This window comes from Apostichopus japonicus, chromosome 3 (assembly GCF_037975245.1).
Source record: "Apostichopus japonicus isolate 1M-3 chromosome 3, ASM3797524v1, whole genome shotgun sequence".
In the NCBI taxonomy this organism is placed as follows: Eukaryota; Metazoa; Echinodermata; class Holothuroidea; order Aspidochirotida; family Stichopodidae; genus Apostichopus; species Apostichopus japonicus.
In genome coordinates, this window is record NC_092563.1 from 5228156 (window position 1) to 5246436 (window position 18281).

General features: G+C 38.8%; 2 protein-coding genes and 1 long non-coding RNA gene across 4 annotated transcripts in view; 2 read left to right on the forward strand and 1 right to left on the reverse strand.

Moving 5' to 3' along the window:
- LOC139961170 (uncharacterized) overlaps positions 1-18281 on the forward strand; it is a 176080-nt gene that overhangs the window by 31861 nt on the left and 125938 nt on the right. The gene's annotated exons all lie outside the window — the stretch shown is intronic.
- LOC139961222 (uncharacterized) overlaps positions 1-18281 on the reverse strand; it is a 70480-nt gene that overhangs the window by 11335 nt on the left and 40864 nt on the right. The gene's annotated exons all lie outside the window — the stretch shown is intronic.
- The window catches only part of LOC139961193 (interferon-induced very large GTPase 1-like), a 38727-nt gene continuing 33217 nt past the window's right edge, over positions 12772-18281 (forward strand). Inside the window, exons 1-3 of one of the 2 annotated variants that reach the window (XM_071960200.1) lie at positions 12772-12810; positions 16268-16301; positions 17859-18026. In XM_071960200.1, coding sequence (XP_071816301.1) covers positions 12787-12810; positions 16268-16301; positions 17859-18026 — 226 coding nt within the window. In that variant the 5' untranslated portion in view covers positions 12772-12786. The remainder of the gene's footprint in view (positions 12811-16267; positions 16302-17858; positions 18027-18281) is intronic. The other variant, XM_071960209.1, reaches the window with a different exon arrangement.

An 18281-nucleotide genomic window follows, 5' to 3' on the forward strand; every position in this document is an offset into this window, starting at 1 on the left:
GGAATTGGGTTTTAAATTATATACTTCGTTTTCGATTATAATAATAAATAACACAACTAGCTCGATACATACATTAATACCCAATGAACCCATGATCATGGTGTCCGTATTCCGTATCACGTGAAAATATGTATATTGTCTTGTTCAGTCTTTGCATGAGTTTTTTGTCCCCCAGTAAAACGGGCCCTCCTTATCCAAAGAGGTATACCCCTTTTCTGTGCATCAGTATAGCGGGGCCCACTTTTGGTCGGGGCCACCTGCTCAGCAAGGTCCGAGCCCACAGGAGTTACGCTACTTTGCCCCACATTCTTTTCATTTCGAAAGACGCACAGTTTCAAGTTCATTACACACTGAAGGCTTCGATTCTCTATCTGCCTTCAGTTAGGGAAGATCTTGGGATTTTCATCCTAGATGTCGCTAGATATTGCTAGATATCCATACAGTACAGTGCCCTTGGGATTTCATGGATTTTTCGGGGCCTGATCTGGGAAATTGCAAAGGCGGAAGCGGTCACACTCCATGTAGGTCAGTGCACGACCTCTAGCGGTCACTAATATCGTCCCCCGTTTTCGCGTAGTGGCGAACGTGCACTTTTGGCGAAATTGAGTTAAATATTGTTCTTACCTATTTCGAGGGTGAAGAATCGGTTGAGCCGGGTTAGAAGTTTTAAAACTGTCTATTTTTTTTTCGTTTTTTTCTGACTCATTTTTGACGAATGTCCACCTAAGACCCACTCTCGTTTTTACATACTGACGAATACTTTAGTCATCATTACAACCCCTCAGTAACACTATTTGTCTAAGGTCCATGCATTTTTGCATATCGACGAATATTACCCTTTGGAACAAGCCGAACATAACAACCATGTCATACTGACTTGAGAACCAACTAACTGCCATTCGAAAACACCCAGGATTATGGGAAGGTAATATCTTTATTAGTTCACCTTGTCATTTAATTGATTAATACAGTATTCATATACTACGGAAGCGTAGAAGGGACATGGTGATGAAAGAGAAACAAGCTCGTCAAAATGACAAAATTCGGAAAAGCACGTTTTGCCGAGTTTAACAACTCGTCAAATCGACAAAATTATTAAATTTGCCGAGATGCAACAAGTCGTCAAAACGACAAAATTCTGAAAATTGACGTTTTGCCGAGATACAAAAAGTCGTCAAAATGACAAAAATTTGAAAATTGACGTTTTGCCGAGATACAACAAGTCGTCAAAATGACAAAAATTTGAATTTCAACGTTTTGCCGAGATACAACAAGTCGTCAGACTGACAAAATTCTGAAAATTGACGTTGTGCCGAGATACAGCATGTCGTCAAAATGACAAAATATTGAAAAATGACGTGTTGCTGAGATACAACAAGTCGTCAAAATGAAAAAAATCTGAATTTTAACGTTTATCCGAATATAACAAGTCGTCAAATTGAAAAAAAAATCTGAAAATTGACGTTTTGTTGAGATACGACAACTCGTCAAAATGAGAACAATCTGAAAATTGACGTTTTGCCGAGATACAAATCGTCAAATCGTTACAAATGTAACATCTCCCTAAAGAAGTATGGTTTCTCTTAGCTGTTGGGGGCTTTGCTCATCACGAGCATTACTCTAGCCTAACTTAAAACTACCTTTTTCTAGCTAAGTAATACCTAGTTACATAATTGAAGGTCACATACTTTTACATGAAACTTTGGAAGGTACTAGCATAGTTTATACTTAAGAAGTTACTCTGCTACAAAGGACGAGGAGGGGGGGGGGGGGCGTTTAGACCGAATTACTAGAAAATCTGTATAGCAACCTTTAAATTAATACTGTCTTGCCAAATGCTTCAATTAATGAAGGATCTTTTACGATTTATCAAAGAAACATGGCTTATTCATTGGCTGACACAATTTCTTCAAGGATGGCCCAGACAAGTAAGGTTGGATAAAGGGTTATCGGAAATATTGGAAATAAAGGTTGGTGTGCCTTGGGGTAGGAGAGGGGGGGCCATTATATGCTATAGTATTTACCATATATACTGATGAAATTAGGTCAAACTCACACATTTCTATAACAAAATATGCCGATGATACTGCTGTATCATATACAATTCATAAGAGCTCTGTTGAAACTGACCAATGAAATTTTCAGTGTTCTGTAAATGACATAGTTCCAACATGTGACCGCAAGACTTTATTGCGTAACTCCCCCCCCCCCCCCCCAAAAAAAAATAAGGGAAATTTGTTTTTGAAAATAAACCATAAAACATGAAGGTCTCATTCTATCAAGGTCGCAACGTATTATTATTATTATTATTATTATTATTATTATTATTGAGGGATCTGATGTGGCTAGAACCTCCAAAACTGAGTACTGGGAGAATACAGTGACGACAGTTTGACCTTTTCTTGCAAAGCATTAAGGTATTAAAAAGTATATTGTATAGTATCTAGTGTGGCTTACGTTGTGCCTTTCTTTAACCAAAATGCTAAGGAAAATGTTTTCAATACTATTATTCTACCCTGGCACATGTGATCTATACAGTGCTTGTCTGGTACCATTTTATATTGCAAAGAAAGCAAAGAAAGGAAAAGAAGAATGAAGTTTCTTAAATACACATCAGCTATATTAATTTAGAATACAATATACTTTTAGAAAAAAAGTAAATGCTGCTGCAAGACCTGAGTTTACAAGAATGGCTAATAAGATTAATAGTGATCAGAATAGCCCTTTGTATAATGCACTGAAAACTCTCCTGCACAAATCGAGCAGAAATCTAAGAAATCCACACAAAATACCGAACGTAAGTTTACAGCAACTCATTTATTTACCGTGCTGCTTTATACATTCCATTCGAGCACTTAGAATGTTTGTTATAGTCTGTTTGTTATATCGTTTTATGTAATAACTTTTGTATTAGTAGATGTATTTTATATGATATTCTATCATCTTGACATTTTCTCCCTTTTTATATTAGTTATTCTTGGACTGTTTGGTATCCTATCATCTTAAAAAAAACAACTTTTATATGAGTTATTCTTCTTGTTGAGGTGTTATATGACTCCTCTCTATAATTTTTATATGTATACTGGAAGGAAATAAAAAGAAGGAACAACATACTACAGTACATCTTGGAAACACTTGAACAATGGCACAGTTATTTCCTTCTTTAAATCTGAGGATTCACACGAGGTTGGGTTGGATATTATGAATGTGCTTGTGAGCGTAAGAAATTTTTTATATGTATACTGGAAGGAAATAAAAAGAAGGAACAACATACTATAGTACAACTTGGAAACACTTGAACAATGGCACAGTTGTTGGGTTGGTTATTATGAATGTGCCTGTGAGCGTAATAAAATTTCACATTCCGTTTAAGGGGATAGTATAGTGGAATAGCTTCCCAAAGCGTTTGAAGGATACTTAGAAACTATCGTCAGAGACATTTCACGTAATACACTAACTTGAAAATGAAGAATTGCACACAATTTTCCGTAGTCTGTGTGCTTTATAAGAGTTCCGACATAACATATTACGCTCTGGAAATATTATTTTTGCAACTGCATGTGTTGACATTTCATCAAGACATATACCTTGTCTATTTTATACATTATAGAAAATGGTGGGGTTCTTTAAAATAAATAGGACCAATATATAACCCTTTCAGCAGCCGGCTCTCCTTGCCCTCCCTACCTCAACATCTCTCTATCCGACACCCTACATTTCACCCAAGAAACACATACTAAAACACTTACATCCGCCCATAACCCATACAAATTCCTTGTCTATTTTATACATTGCAACAAAACGTGGGCGTTCTTTTTAAATTAATAAGACCAATATACCACCATTTCAACGGCCGGCTCTCCTTGCCCTATATACCACCTCCCCTCGTCATATCCGACTCCATCCATGTCACTCAAGAAAAACATACTAAAACACGTATGTTGATACCTGCGTATAACCCATTCCTTGTCTATTTTATACATTAAAGTAAACCGTGGACATTCTTTTTAAAACTAATAAGACCAATGTACCACCCCTTCGATTATTTTCTTCTATGGTAAGGTTATTCCACCTAACCCCCCCTTTCCTCTCCCCATGTGACAGTGAACATTCACGGTGTACCCTATGGCTACTACACACAAAAGTGACAAATACAAGTATGTGACAGAACGAAACTTCAAAATTTAGTTCTAGCACAGTGACGAATGTGTGGCGAATGTCTAAAATTAACTGAAAATGACATGACATAACGACGAAATTTTTTACACTAAAATTACTACTATGTAAGAAATTTCAGCAACAAACATGAGAACTCAAAGTTCTATTTGTTATATTTAAAATATTGACAACTTTCGGTAAAAAGATCCTTTTTTAGTTACGCTATACTAAAGTGAAAATATGAAAATCTTTAGAGCGCGTTTTCTCAAATCTCACATTTTGAACATTCGTCACTACGCCAGAACGGGGACGATATACCCGATCACTTGTTATCGATGAAGTGGTGTGTTGCCGGATTTTGTCAAGGTCTTGGTACTACGAGCGAAGGCCATTAATTAAGTTTCGTAACTCATCGGGAAGCGATTAGAGGGATGGGGCGTAGGGTTGTGGGCGCGCGTTTTCATGCAGATGGGAACAATCTCAAGAAGTGATGGGTGCTTCATCCCCGACGACTCGGTCGAGTCCGAGACCAGCCGCAGTTGGTTGTGATGTCTTCAAGTTGGAAGACACATTTTTTAAGGTGTTGAATGACACAGAAAGTAGTTCGGGAGATAACCAAAAGGTAGTAAAAAAGATTCTTTGAGCCTCAACAAATTGATTTTAGAACAAAGTCGTGACCCTTAACTGATAGGACTTGTTAAAGGGGCAGTGACCCCACAAGAAGCGGAGAATAACCCTGTCTGCTTCTACAAACAAAATGGCGTGATGATGAGAAAATGGCGACCGCTAGATGAGCCTGCAGGTGAGGAATGGCAAGTGGTGCACCAAATTGTTGTACCCAAGGTGTACCACAGTGACGGCATGAGCATGGCCCATGGTAGTCCAATGGCAGGACATTTAAGCGTAAGGAAAACCTGTGATGGGATTCTAAAACATATTTGGTGGCCCAAAATCAGGAGTGATGTGGCTGATTACTGTAGGTCGTGCCATACATGTCAGGTGGTTGGGAAGCCCAACCAGAAAATACCGCCTGCACCTTTGAAGCCAATCCCTGCTTTTGATGAGCTTTTTAGTAGAGTCATTATTGATTGCTTTGATCCTCTCCCTAGAGCGAAATCGGGCAGACAAAATTTGGAGCAAGGTCAAGCCAAAATGAAACAATGGTATGACAAAAATGCAAAGAACAGAGTGTTCAAACCAGGAATTATTCAACCATTGAAAAGGAATGTCTAGCGCTCCTGTTTTCGCTGCAACATTTCGATGTATATTTGCATACTACTGTCTACCATGTGCTTGTGTTTACTGATCATAATCCTCTCACTTTCATACATAGAATGAAGAATAAGAATCAGAGATTAATGAGATGGAGTTTAACTATACAAGAGTACAATTTTGATGTGAGGCACATAAAAGGAAAAGACAATGTGATGGAAGATGCTTTGTCCAGATTCACATGAATTTATTGTATATATGACAAGACAAAGATAATGTTACTATGCATGTGTATAAAGAACACTCAGAATTATTTATTATGCATAACTTAAAAGTTGTTTGATAAATATTTAACGAAAATTTGTTCAAGTGTAACAAAGTTCAATATTTTATGATAGAATACGTGATAAGATATGGCAGAATGTAAGAGAAAGTTTTCATTACATTCAAACTTTCCTTTAAGGAGGAGGGTGTTACGAGGACCCATTGTAGCCTAACGCTAGTCACTGCTAGTGAGGAACCTAATGTTATTATATAGAAAGTATTTGAAATGGCCTACGTGACGAATCAATATTTGAGAAATTAGGTGGGGTTAACGTGTCAGGATGTTATTTATGTAATGAGCAATACACAATTGTTCTGGTATATTCCTTATGATGACACGCTGGTCTCGGGTTACCGTCGGTTTACGTTAAGCCCTGTTGTACGTTGTACACGCCTCTTCGTGGATTCTCTGGAATGTTCGAGATAAATGCAAATGACTTCCGCGAACGTATACTGAAAAAATAAACTAGTCAATATTGCCACGGACTAACGTTAAATTAGTCTGTAACGTTAGTCAATGCACACGGACTAGCAAAATCTTCGTTTCATCGCTGCTTCTTAGTTAGTTTACACTGACTAAGGAAAATATAATCGCAGCTTAGTCGGTGGCGACGGACTAAGGTATTTTAACCCATGGACTAAGAACGATACGGACACCCGATTTACGCCATAATCGTAGCTTAGTCGGTGTCGTCGGACTAATGTATTTTAACCCAATTCAATTCACTTCAATTTGGAAACCGAGAGGCAACGGCAGCTTGCTGGGCTTGGCATAGTTTCATACGATCACTCTAAACAACTTTCAACCGTAAATCACCCAAGAAGGTCTTTAGAAGAATGGAGGTATTAACTGCATCATCGGCCTACCTGTTATTCCTTATCTTGAAGGTAAAATTAAAGTTAATTGTTAGGCCACTGGCACTAGTACTGTATTATGGTTAGTGTAACGCTACCGTTGTCACGTTGGCGTTTCGCAATACACAAGTGCAATGACAGTGAGTAGCCTATAGGCTTCTACTGGGTACTGCAGTTCTCAACACTAAAGTGTGCATTCTAAACACCAATTAACAATGTGTTATGTGTGTATTGGGCTAGATTGAACAGTGGCACATAATCTTCTAATTTATTCCCAAACAAATGCTGGAACTATAAGGCTCAATAGTTTATTTGAAGTCTACACTCATTTGGTAAAGATTTCCTGTAATTTCCCATGTGAATCTAAATGGGTAGGCTTTGTGATATTGAATAAGCAAGGCTAGACCTTCAAACGTACAGTCACAGTAGGCTGAACAAATTATGTTGGCTAGTCAACGGTATTATATGTTGCGAGCAGTCAGGATGCACGCTTCAGTTCTATTTAACCTTTTCATTTTGCTTTGCTGTTTCTTTTTTTCCCAGCAGGAATTGAAAAGCCAAATATCTAAGTCAAGGGTGAGCTTTCCTGTGATGTACGACACCAGTGTGGAGGCAACAACAGAAGAGAAGAACTGTGGCATTTCCAGTATTTTATATTGGTGGGCCACCACTGCCAGAGTCCGCCCATCCCTTACATATAGAATCCTGTCAATAATTTTCCAGTAGTTTTCAACTGGTTAAATCATGAACTGACCTAGATCAATGAGGGGCGGGGGGGGGGGGTGGGGGGATTTTTGCGGGTCTACTGGCAGGGGTACCCCACTAATATAAATTACTGGAAATGCCCATCCCTTACATATATATAGAGTCCTGCCAATCATTTTACAGTAGTTTTCAACTGGTTACCTCATGAGCTAATCTAGGTCAATGGGGGATGGGCATTTTGGGGGTCTACTGGCAGGGTTACCCCACCAATGTAAATGACTGGAAATGCCCATCCCTTACATATGAAGTGATACCTATCATTTTCCAGTAATTTTTCAACTGGTTATCTCATGAGCTGACCTAGGTCAATGAGGGAATGGGCATTTTGGGGGTCTACTGGCAGGGGTACCCCCCCCCCCCAATATAAATTACTGGAAATTCCCATCCCTTACATATGAAGTGATACCATTTTCCAGTAGTTTTCAACTGGTTACATCATGAGCTCATCTAGGTCAATGGGGTATGGGCATTTTGGGGGTCTACTGGCAGGGGTACCCCACCAATAAAAATTACTGGCAATGCCCATCAGTTGTATCTGAAGCCCTAACCAACATTTTCCAGTAGGTTTCAAGTGGTTACCTCATGAGCTGACCTAGGTCAGCCTTGAGGGGTCAATTATAGATCACTGACAGGGGTACCCCACCACCAATAATTACTGGCAATGGCCATTTGTTGCTCTTGGGGCCATACCTGACATATTGTACTCACTTTGATGTGTTACCATGAAAACTGATCTAGGTTAGCTATCAGGTGACTTTAAAATTGCTCTCCTAGCCACACCCACCACAGTCGGTTTGCCAGTCGTCTGGTTTCATATACAGGAATGCACTGTGAACATTGTGATGTACAAGGCAATTGGTTACCTTCCCAGCTACCCAAACCCTCTGGGATCCCGGTCTATTGGGATCATTATTAACATGATTAACATAATTATTAAGCTTTGAGAAATAACTTTTGTTATGCTGTGCAAAGCTAATAATAATTTGGTAAAGCTGCTATTCCTGGCTTATAATTTGAGGGACCTAGATTTAAATGTATACCTCCCAATATGTTATAAAATTTTAATGTAAATGTATGTTTATGATAATGTGAGTTATCATGTGCTATATCTGTATCTGTGCTTACACGTATATCATATTTTCTGTTCACAGGTCAATAATGGTGCAGATTTTGGCTTCCTGAAGACAAGTGGGAGGCCATTTGTAGTTAAGAGAAACACTCTTTGTTCGTGAAGACGTAACTGGTGTCGATTTGGGGTACCACTTTAAAACGAAAGTCATGAGGAACCCTTGCCCAAGATTCAACTTTGCATTATTGTGCAGTGCTATACTTTTGCGATTCATGTTTGATCCATTAACTTGTCTTAACTTTGTTGGAAAAAAAAATCAGATTTTCAGATTTTATTTTCAGTGATTTCTTCTCTATCTGTCGAAAGTCAGCCTTTTGTAGACATCAGAAGTTTTATCAGAAATAAATACTGCCAACGTACACATTATTTGTGTTTCTTCTGCTCTATTTTCTTTCAGTGATGCTAGTCAGTGAAACTAGTCGGGTTTAATTCTTTCAGTGAATCTAGTCAGTGCAACTAGTCAGTCGATACCGACTAAGAAAGGTTAGTCGGGAGAGGCACCATCCTGACTAATGTAAAACCTGCTATAAACTAGTCGGTGGCTCATATAAATTAGTCGGTAAAGACCGACTAATGTCACCAACTAATGTAACTGACTAATATACATTTACCGACTAAGAAATTGTTGATCGACTAAGCTGACGGACTAAGATGACCGACTAAGAAATCCAACTGACTAAGGAATAAATTAGTCGGTATAGCAACTGACTAAGGCTATGTTAGTCGGGAGAGGCACCAGATGGACTAACGTTATGTTAGTCGGTGAACCAATTTAAGTTTTCAGTGTAGAAACTGGGTCGAATTGTTACTCAGGTGTATCGAGAAAGATCTAGATGATTCTTGACATGGCGAATCGTATAAAAAGCCGCCCAGATCGGAAAGTTGCTCAGTTTTTGAACGAATACAAGCGACGACACATATTATACCATTCTACTATATATCGTCAGTGCTCAACTGCCAGTAGTTTCTGAGGGATTGAGATATCGATACCAAGATTGATTCTACACTTCCATTCAAAAGTTTGAAGAGGACTTTGCTGTGAAACTACAGTTTTCCAGTCTTTATTTCGGAGAAGGTGAAGAATTTCTGTCTCTGTTGAGGAAGTTCCTTACGCTAGGAGTTGGTGGCTATAAAGCTGATTTTGAACTGACTCTGGTAATATTTAGTCGGCGAGAAGTTCGACATGTGCTTCACTCGATTGTGGCTGGAAGTCCGTCTTCTATTTTGGAGCATCGCCGGAAAGAAGGTGACTGCTGTTTCTGGGATCGCGAGAAACTTCGTCGAGGACCAGTGAATTTCGCGGTACAACGGACCGAGAATCGTCGTCATCAAGGTCGTGGCCGCTGAGGGATATCGCCGTTGGAAGAGACCAGCGTGTTTTAAAGTGTATCCTATCTTGTTAAGTTTGTGAGTAATTTTCTATATATTTGTAATGACCACTTGTTGGTGTTAGTTCAAACTCCATTGTTTAATATAGTTTACGTTCTCATTCAAATTCTCTAGACTCGTCAATTTGTCTGTGTTCCTTACGGAAACGAACCCAGGCTTGTGTCTCGTTAAAAATCAATTATCGAGACCTCTCGCATTCCAACGTAACAATATATATAAATATATATATATATATATTTATATATATATTTATATATATATTTATATATATATATATATATATTAATGAAATGGAGGTGAACGCCTAAGGCAAATAAATATGTATCATTGAAAACTGTATGAGAAGGAAAATCCAGAACAATAAAAAACTTCCAGCCTCCGCCGGGATTCGAACCCGGGCCTCCCGCTTTGTACGCTGACACCCTAACCATCTAGGTTATGGACGCTGATTGTAAGACCAGAGATAATTTCACTGTAGGCGTTTGACACATGTATCGAACAATACTAGTTCTGTTTTGGTGACAAATTTTGCCTTACTCTAGAGATCAAACATGATGCTAACCAACTCGAAAATCATTTGTGATTCCTAAAGCCCGATATCGAAAGAGATACTTTGAAAAAACTTAATGTTAATGAAATGGAGGTGAACGCCAAAGGCAAATGAATATATATAATTGAAAACGTAATGAGAAGGAAAATCCAGAACAGTGAAGAAACTTCCAGGCTCCACCGGGATTCTCCCGCTTTGTACGCGGACACCCTAACCATCTAGGCTATGGACGCTCATTGTATGTCCAGAGGTTCGAAACCGGTAGGGAAGGTCACACACACCAGTTAATCACTTAGCTAGATGTAACCGTAAACAAAATAGAGTTTCGTAAAAATGTTTTGTAAACAAATAAATCCAATATCCTTTGTCATGTGCTAACAGCTTGCCCTGTACGGCGGGCCATGATCAGTCTCAAACCGCGAGGAATCGACATATACCAATTTAAAACGACATATACAATTTCCTTCGACTTATACCAGTTTCCAGCAGCTTTAACTGATTTAAATCGACATATACCAGTTTTAATTCGAGATATCTTCGACTTAAATCGACATATACGAATTTAAATCGATGATAAGTAAAGTAAATCGGTATATGTCAATTTAAATCGACATATACAGTTTAAATCGATGATATGTCGAATTAAACCGGTAAATGTCGATTTAAATCGATGATATATAGAATTAAACTGATATAATGTTGATTTAAATCGATGAAATATAGAATTAATTCAGTATAGATATGTCGATTTAAATCGGTAGAAGACAATTTAAGCTGCTGCTGGAAACTGGTATATGAAGAAAGTTGGTATATGTCGATTTAAATCGGTATTCGATTCCCCACGATTTGAGACTGATGGCCCGCCATAGCCCTCATGGTGACGCAACTCTCTACTCTAAATATTTGTAGCGTTGTCGATTTCAAACTGTGTTATCTATTCAACCATTATTTGGGCGCAACCATTCTCGCACTGGGGTTGGCGCTAAGATCTTATGGAAAATTTTGGTAAATTGGTGGCAACTTAGATGCAAAAAGGTGCTACATATAATGCAACTTTTGAAACAATGTTGAAGAACCGCATATATACATGATGCATATATTTACCTATTAAACGCTAGTAAGTGTTTGAAATATTCCATCTCCTTTAGACACTGAGTTCTGCAGTTGATTTTATTCTGTACCAAAAGCCATCTCCTACAAGTGTATGTATAGTTGCGAACCAGACCATTATCTTAATAGGCCTATATAAACTAGATATTTAGTATCTTGGTGTAGGTTTAACTTTTTATATGCACCTAAATGCAATCAAACCTACCAACATATTTTTGAAAACGCAGGAGAAAGAAAGGGCAGAGTTCGATTGAGAAACCTGTCCATCATTATATTCGAGTCTAGTTTGTTTTGGTTAAGAGACTGATTTTATACCTTTCTTTCCCTTCACACTCCCCAAAACGGCCCACCTCGTAACGCCATCTGCCTGGTTGTCTGCATTTGCAAGAGAATTGCACACAAATAAGAGAATTGATTCATAATATATAAGTGGTGATACACGATAGTATTGTTCGAAACGTACGCACAACCAATTTATTGACAGGGTTTAGTTCCCTTTTCATTGAGTACATTGACAGCGTTGACATTGGCGGCGCCAAGGAAGCATGGGGATCATGTACCATCCCCTCCCCTCCATCGTAATACTCTCCACTTCCCCACCCCATTACATTCCGGTGCGGTAAATCACAACTGACTCCCGTTTCGTCTAAATTTCTTTATTTGGGCAATATTAAACGAACACAATGCTTCACATTCCCGGGGGCTTGGCCACTTGGGCCCCGCACGAACTTTGAAATACATTCCAAATGAATTGTAATCTCTAGATGTATGTCTGTGTTTTAGTTAACATAGCTACACGAGAAATGTCTGCAAGTACTGCAGCTTCCGTGCTTGGAATACCTTTCCACAGGAATGAAATTCATCGTTTTGATAAGTGCTTTGGTGTGCTAAGGTAAGTAGTAAGGTAAGGTAAGGTAAGTACTTTAAAGTAAGTTGCTATGAGATAACAATATCAATATTGAACGAAGTCTAACATCATCTGATCTTACTCAAACATCACGGCGATAAAAGATTATTTTTTATATATTAGATATCATATAACTTGCATGCGAACAGCCAGTTTATGGACCTAACCATACCGTACTTTGGGAGTATCTTGTTTGCCTATAACATTCCACTGTTGATTCAAAAAGATACAGTTTGTTCGATAAATATAGCCAGCTATATAAAAGCGACACAAGCGTGATTTATAACATTGTACGTCATATATGAAACAATTCACAGGATCCGTTGTTGCAGTATAAAGTGTACAGTAAAGTTTCAAATTTCAACTACATATGATCAACGTCAAGCAATGGCGGACGGGACAAGTGAAGAGGTAAGTTTTGGGATCACATTGTACTTTAAAGATGTCATGATTGATTGAAGTGAGAAAATAAAGCCTCTTGAAGCCATGATTTGAGTCAGAGATAACACTGGCATGGACCCGATTCGACCTGCAATGAAGTGGTTGACTTGTTAAAACTTTGTTGTTTGAAACTAGATACGAGATTCAACTTAGGTTCTATTATGGACAGATTGACTTTAATATTAATACATATTCATATGTTGGGAGGCAAATTGCTGAACAACTGGACGGGAACTAATATGATCTTTAGCAAGTGGAATCCACTCGCATGATCATGTCGCTCAAAGTTTGTAATTAATCACATTCTTAATTATAAAGAGCAGTGGCGGAGATTTCTTGTCAGAAGTGGGGGGGGGGGGGGGTTGCAGGCCATTGATGAAATAAAAAGTCATAACTGCTGGCTCACTATCTAAGTGGAGCGCCACCATAAGTTGGCGCAAAGTGCACAGGAATTTTTTGGCAAATATTGCCTCCCAGATTGCAGTAAATGGCACTGCCCAGGCCTTGAAAAGCTGCATTTAACCAGGGGCGTATGCAGGATTTTCTAACTCGAGGGGGCGCGAATTACTATCTAAGCGGAGCGCCACCATTGGTTGGCGCGCAGCGTTCAAGCAAATTTCTGGTTTTGGTACCCCCCAGATCACTGGAAATGGCACTTCTCGGGCTTGAAACTGACCAACCATATGTACACTTTTGCCTGAGAATCAAGTATTTCCAAATACCTTTTTTCTCATCTATAACCTTTTTGAAGATTGTTACCAGTCACACATCATGTTTGACTTCATCACGTATCCTGTGGATCATTGCTTTTGTAGGTGATTCTTCATCGCGGCCCACATTACCCATCAGCCCCACTGTTCAGAATTTGAAAATTCACAATTCTCGTGAATAAATTCACTTCAAAACATACCCATAATGTTGCACAAAATATCATCTATGCATGACAACCGATATAGAAAAACCTCCTTCAAACCCTAACAGACGGGTCAAAATTGCACGAGTATGATGAAGTATGATGAAGAATGTTGGTCGGGGAATTTTCGAAAATTCAGACGGCTACTAAAAAATTTCGCTGAAGGAAATAAATATATACCAGATATTTGCGAAAACGAACACTACACACATCGACAGTTTTGAGCATGGGCGCTGATCAGTCTTGGATAATGGTGGGGACGCGTGTCTGTTCTCTGACACTATCTAAGCGGAGCGCGACCATGGGTTCGCGCGTAGCGTACGATTTTTTTGTGGCAAATATACCTCCCAGGTCCCCAGAATAACACTTTCCAGACCTAATGATGCTCCTAAACCTCCTAAGTTTTAGATCTCATGGCTTAGAAATTTAGTTTGGAGAAATACATGGGCGTCTGCAGAAAGAAAATCAGGGGACAAATAATCCAAGTAGACTTTTGCATATACGATGGGTCTATAGGGTCCTCTCCCAGAAAACAAATATACCCACTGCCGCAAATGCGATTTCAGTCCTATATTTAACAACTGTGGATAAAATACAATAAAATGAGAACTGCTGCATGTCATTTGCACAATATATGCTGGATCAAACTGCGCCAAAGTTCAATACACTGATGTGTTACTATTCTCAACTTGTAAATAAACGGTCACCATGGATTATATAGCCTATCGGCCGTATCCAACAACTTTTTCTGAATCGCATGCGCTCTACCATTGCAACATATACAGTAAAATTCATTTCAGTGCAGTTTTCTCGCGTGGGTGCAAAATATTCTGGAGTAGCGTATGTTGTTTTATTAGCTGTCCTTGATACTCTCTGTCAGTTACAGCATAATAGTTCTACACTAACCATATCACAGGTTTACATACAGGAACAAAGTCTCAAACCTTATTTACATTTCAGGTGAGTTTTCACATGATTCAAGTGAAGATTCCAAACAATCTACAGTCAGCACATACTCCAAACTTTGCCAAAATAGTCCTAACTCCTAAGGTAGTCCCCTACAACACAACCACTGTAATTATCAATTCATGCCTAAATACAATAAGAGTACATTTTTACCAAACGGTGCTGTGTAAAACGTAAGGCACGTGCCGCGAAATCAACCTCGCATTGATAGTGCCAAAGCGCGCTAGCCTAGCGACAGATTTCGACACACATATTGCCTACGTACATGTACTTAGAAACACCTCGTTGAAGTTGGCAAGTGTATACAGTTCCAAAGCTATTCAACAGCAACAAAACGTTATTTTGTGTATGTCTGTTGTGGGGTGAAGTTAGCGCTATGAGCTACAAGTTCCAATGCGCAAGGTGGGGGAGGGGGGGAAGGGGCTAGAAATAATGTGTGGGTCAATTCTAACTCAGTTTTCGGTCGTTAATTGTTCATGTAGCCTACCAGGTAAAAGGTTGAAATGACTTTAACAATTTCAAATTTAATGATTTGATTTATTATGCCATTTGGAGCACATAACATAGGCTATAACAGAACATTACTGGCAAAAATTAGGGGGGGGGGGTTGATTGTGTGGGCCAACCCCCCTCTTCAAAAAGTGGGGGATTAAAACCCCCCACCCCCCTGTTTCTCCGCCACTGATAAAGAGTACGAATCCAGAATGTCAAGTGTGATCGCTATGTGTTATTTCATTCGTACCGAACAGTACGGGAGATTCTCACAGTAGTTCCTACCAGAGGACATCTTCGACTTACTTGCGATTTTTGTTACACGCCTTGCTAATCGTCACGTTACAGAAACTAAGCGCGTTGGTTTCGCCCAAAATTGATGAAAATTAAGCTAGATGCCCTGCGAGAAACCATTTTGGGATAATCATCTTTTGCTCAGGGTTGATGCTGCTGTTGATGGCACACATTAGCTTAAAGCACTATAACAATCATGTGGTACTTTCAAATGTGGACCTATACTTACCTGCTAAGCATAAAACTTCTTCCGTGTCAAGCTCTACCTTTGGATATCGTATTTATTTATTTACTTATTTTTTGACGAGGGAGTGGGGGGGGGGGATTGGGCAGACTTTAACTTCTTTTCAACTCCACTAAATTTAAACTATAGGGGACCGTTGAAGTTATGTGGTGCATTACAAACCAGAAAATCCCTTCCACTCTATACGTGCTCTTCTAACATGCTTCCGCATATTTGACATGCCCTAGAAAGTACCTGTTTCTATACCTGATAGGCGAATACTATATCAATTCCCTTTTTACGGCATTCTTTATGAGTTTGTTGGGTATAATGCGGGGGACCGTTGAAGTTATGTGGTGAATTATTACACTAAGCGAGTGCTCACACATCCATCGAAATACTAGCAATGGGTAATAATATAACATTCTGCCCACATGAAACGAGTCTACGTTGCCGATTGGCCATTAGTGGCTATCATCACTCAACGTGGGTGGGACTGCTCAGTGATTGATGGTTTATGTGTTGGATTTTATTTTCAGATTGAACCTTCCAAAGGCAGGCGTCAGAGTCATGGTAAGTATTTCTAATGGATCAAAGCACCGTCTGGACCCCTCGGTAACTGAATATATAGATTGATAGACAGATATAGATATGATTAAGATTATCATGTATATTGCATATCATCTGCAAAAAGTAAAACTTTTCGAAGAAACAATAACAGTAAGTAGGGAAGGAGGGGAATCAACGTAAAGTCCCTATGTTTAATATGATGCGAACACGTAATATATGCAATTGTTCTCTTGTGCTGTTTACTCTATCGTTTATGTTTAAATTTCCTATTCCTGTTATCTCCTTTTACCACTTGTAATTTTGGCTATGGTAACTGCGAACGGTGGTAATTGTCCGGATCCATGTGCTGGAAGATAAACAGTTTTCTGAAAGTTCGTAAACTAAGTTCCATTCTTGTGGGAAGCATTACAAACCAGAAAATCCCTTCCACTCTATACGTGCTCTTCTAACATGCTTCCGCATATTTGACATGCCCTAGAAAGTACCTGTTTCTATACCTGATAGGCGAATACTATATCAATTCCCTTTTTACGGCATTCTTTATGAGTTTGTTGGGTATAATGCGGGGGTGAACAAGGGACGGGAAGAAAAAGAAGAGGTCAAAAGGTTTGGGTGGACGTAAATTGGATATCAATCAACTGTTTTGACAAAAGTCCTTGTACATCGAATTATATTCATTGTCGTTCATGCCTGAGGTTTCTCAGAAATTTGCATTACTTTAAAATGTGCAACATTTGGATAAATATCTTTGCAAGTTGCTATATTGACTCAGATTACTCTAAGCAGGAGGTTACTGACGCAAATGAAGATACGAGTTTTATCTTGTAGAATGTATTTCATTTAGTCATCATGGAAATATCTCCGTTGATCAAACCGACCAGAACGTACAAAACCCTTCAGCTTTGGATGGATTATTTCTGGTTGCATGGATCGTGCTTACGTCTAATTTAAAAAATGTAAAGATTATAGGCTTACCAACATATAAACTATAGAGCATATAAAAACAAGTCTTTTACTGATTCGTTTGGTCTTCGTTATGTAGACTGTCATCTGTAACATTGGAAAGGCCTAACAAATGTTCGTGATATGCGTACATCTGCATTTAATTATTTTTTTTGTTGATTTTTGAAGGAACTACTTCTACACGCTTAGGAGTACTTATGGAGTAGACATATAGGCCTAGCATATAGCCTCGACTCATATAAAGTCATCATCATCTAGACCTTTTATTCAGGTGGGCATAAGCCTAGGCGTTTGTTCGGCCGAAGGTTCCGGCCGAATTATGCCGTCACTGTCGGCATCTAGGCCTAATAGGTGAGTCAAATCAAGATAGTGTTTACAGTTCATTGCCTCTATAGGCTCACACTCTACTTCCACTCTGGATTTCTTGGACTCAGCCCGCCTCTGCATCAGACTTGCTTTAGACCCGGAGTTGCTGGAATCGGACTTGGATTGAGGTGTGCTGGACTCTACTACAGACCTGTTATATGTTCTATACTATTCTCTTTATTTCGATGAAAAGCTTGGGAACGATCTTTTCTCATAATATTTTTTTTTCAGTTTTTGATGAACCACATGGCAACGAAAAGAGCATCGACGTTCTCGACATTATTAGGAGATTAGAAGCTATGAGTAAAAACGAGATAAGCGATACGAAAAGATCGTCAATAAAACTTTCATACGATTCTGAGAAATTTGAAAATGTTAAACAACAGTTAACTACAAACGGTAAGTGAATTTGTAAAGTGAACTTTTACTTTCTTTTAATCCTCATTTATAGCACTCGAACGTTTTGCGAATAGCAACGGCACCTTTGTCAATAGATAACGAAAATGGTTAATTGACATCACTAGCATCTAAGTGTATTCGCCTAAAGCAAATGGTAAGTGTTAATCTGTTTTAGATATTAATTGACTATCTTTCGTTACCGCTACAGTCTGCATTTTCAAATGTACCTTGGTCCATACCTTCGGAACTAGTGAT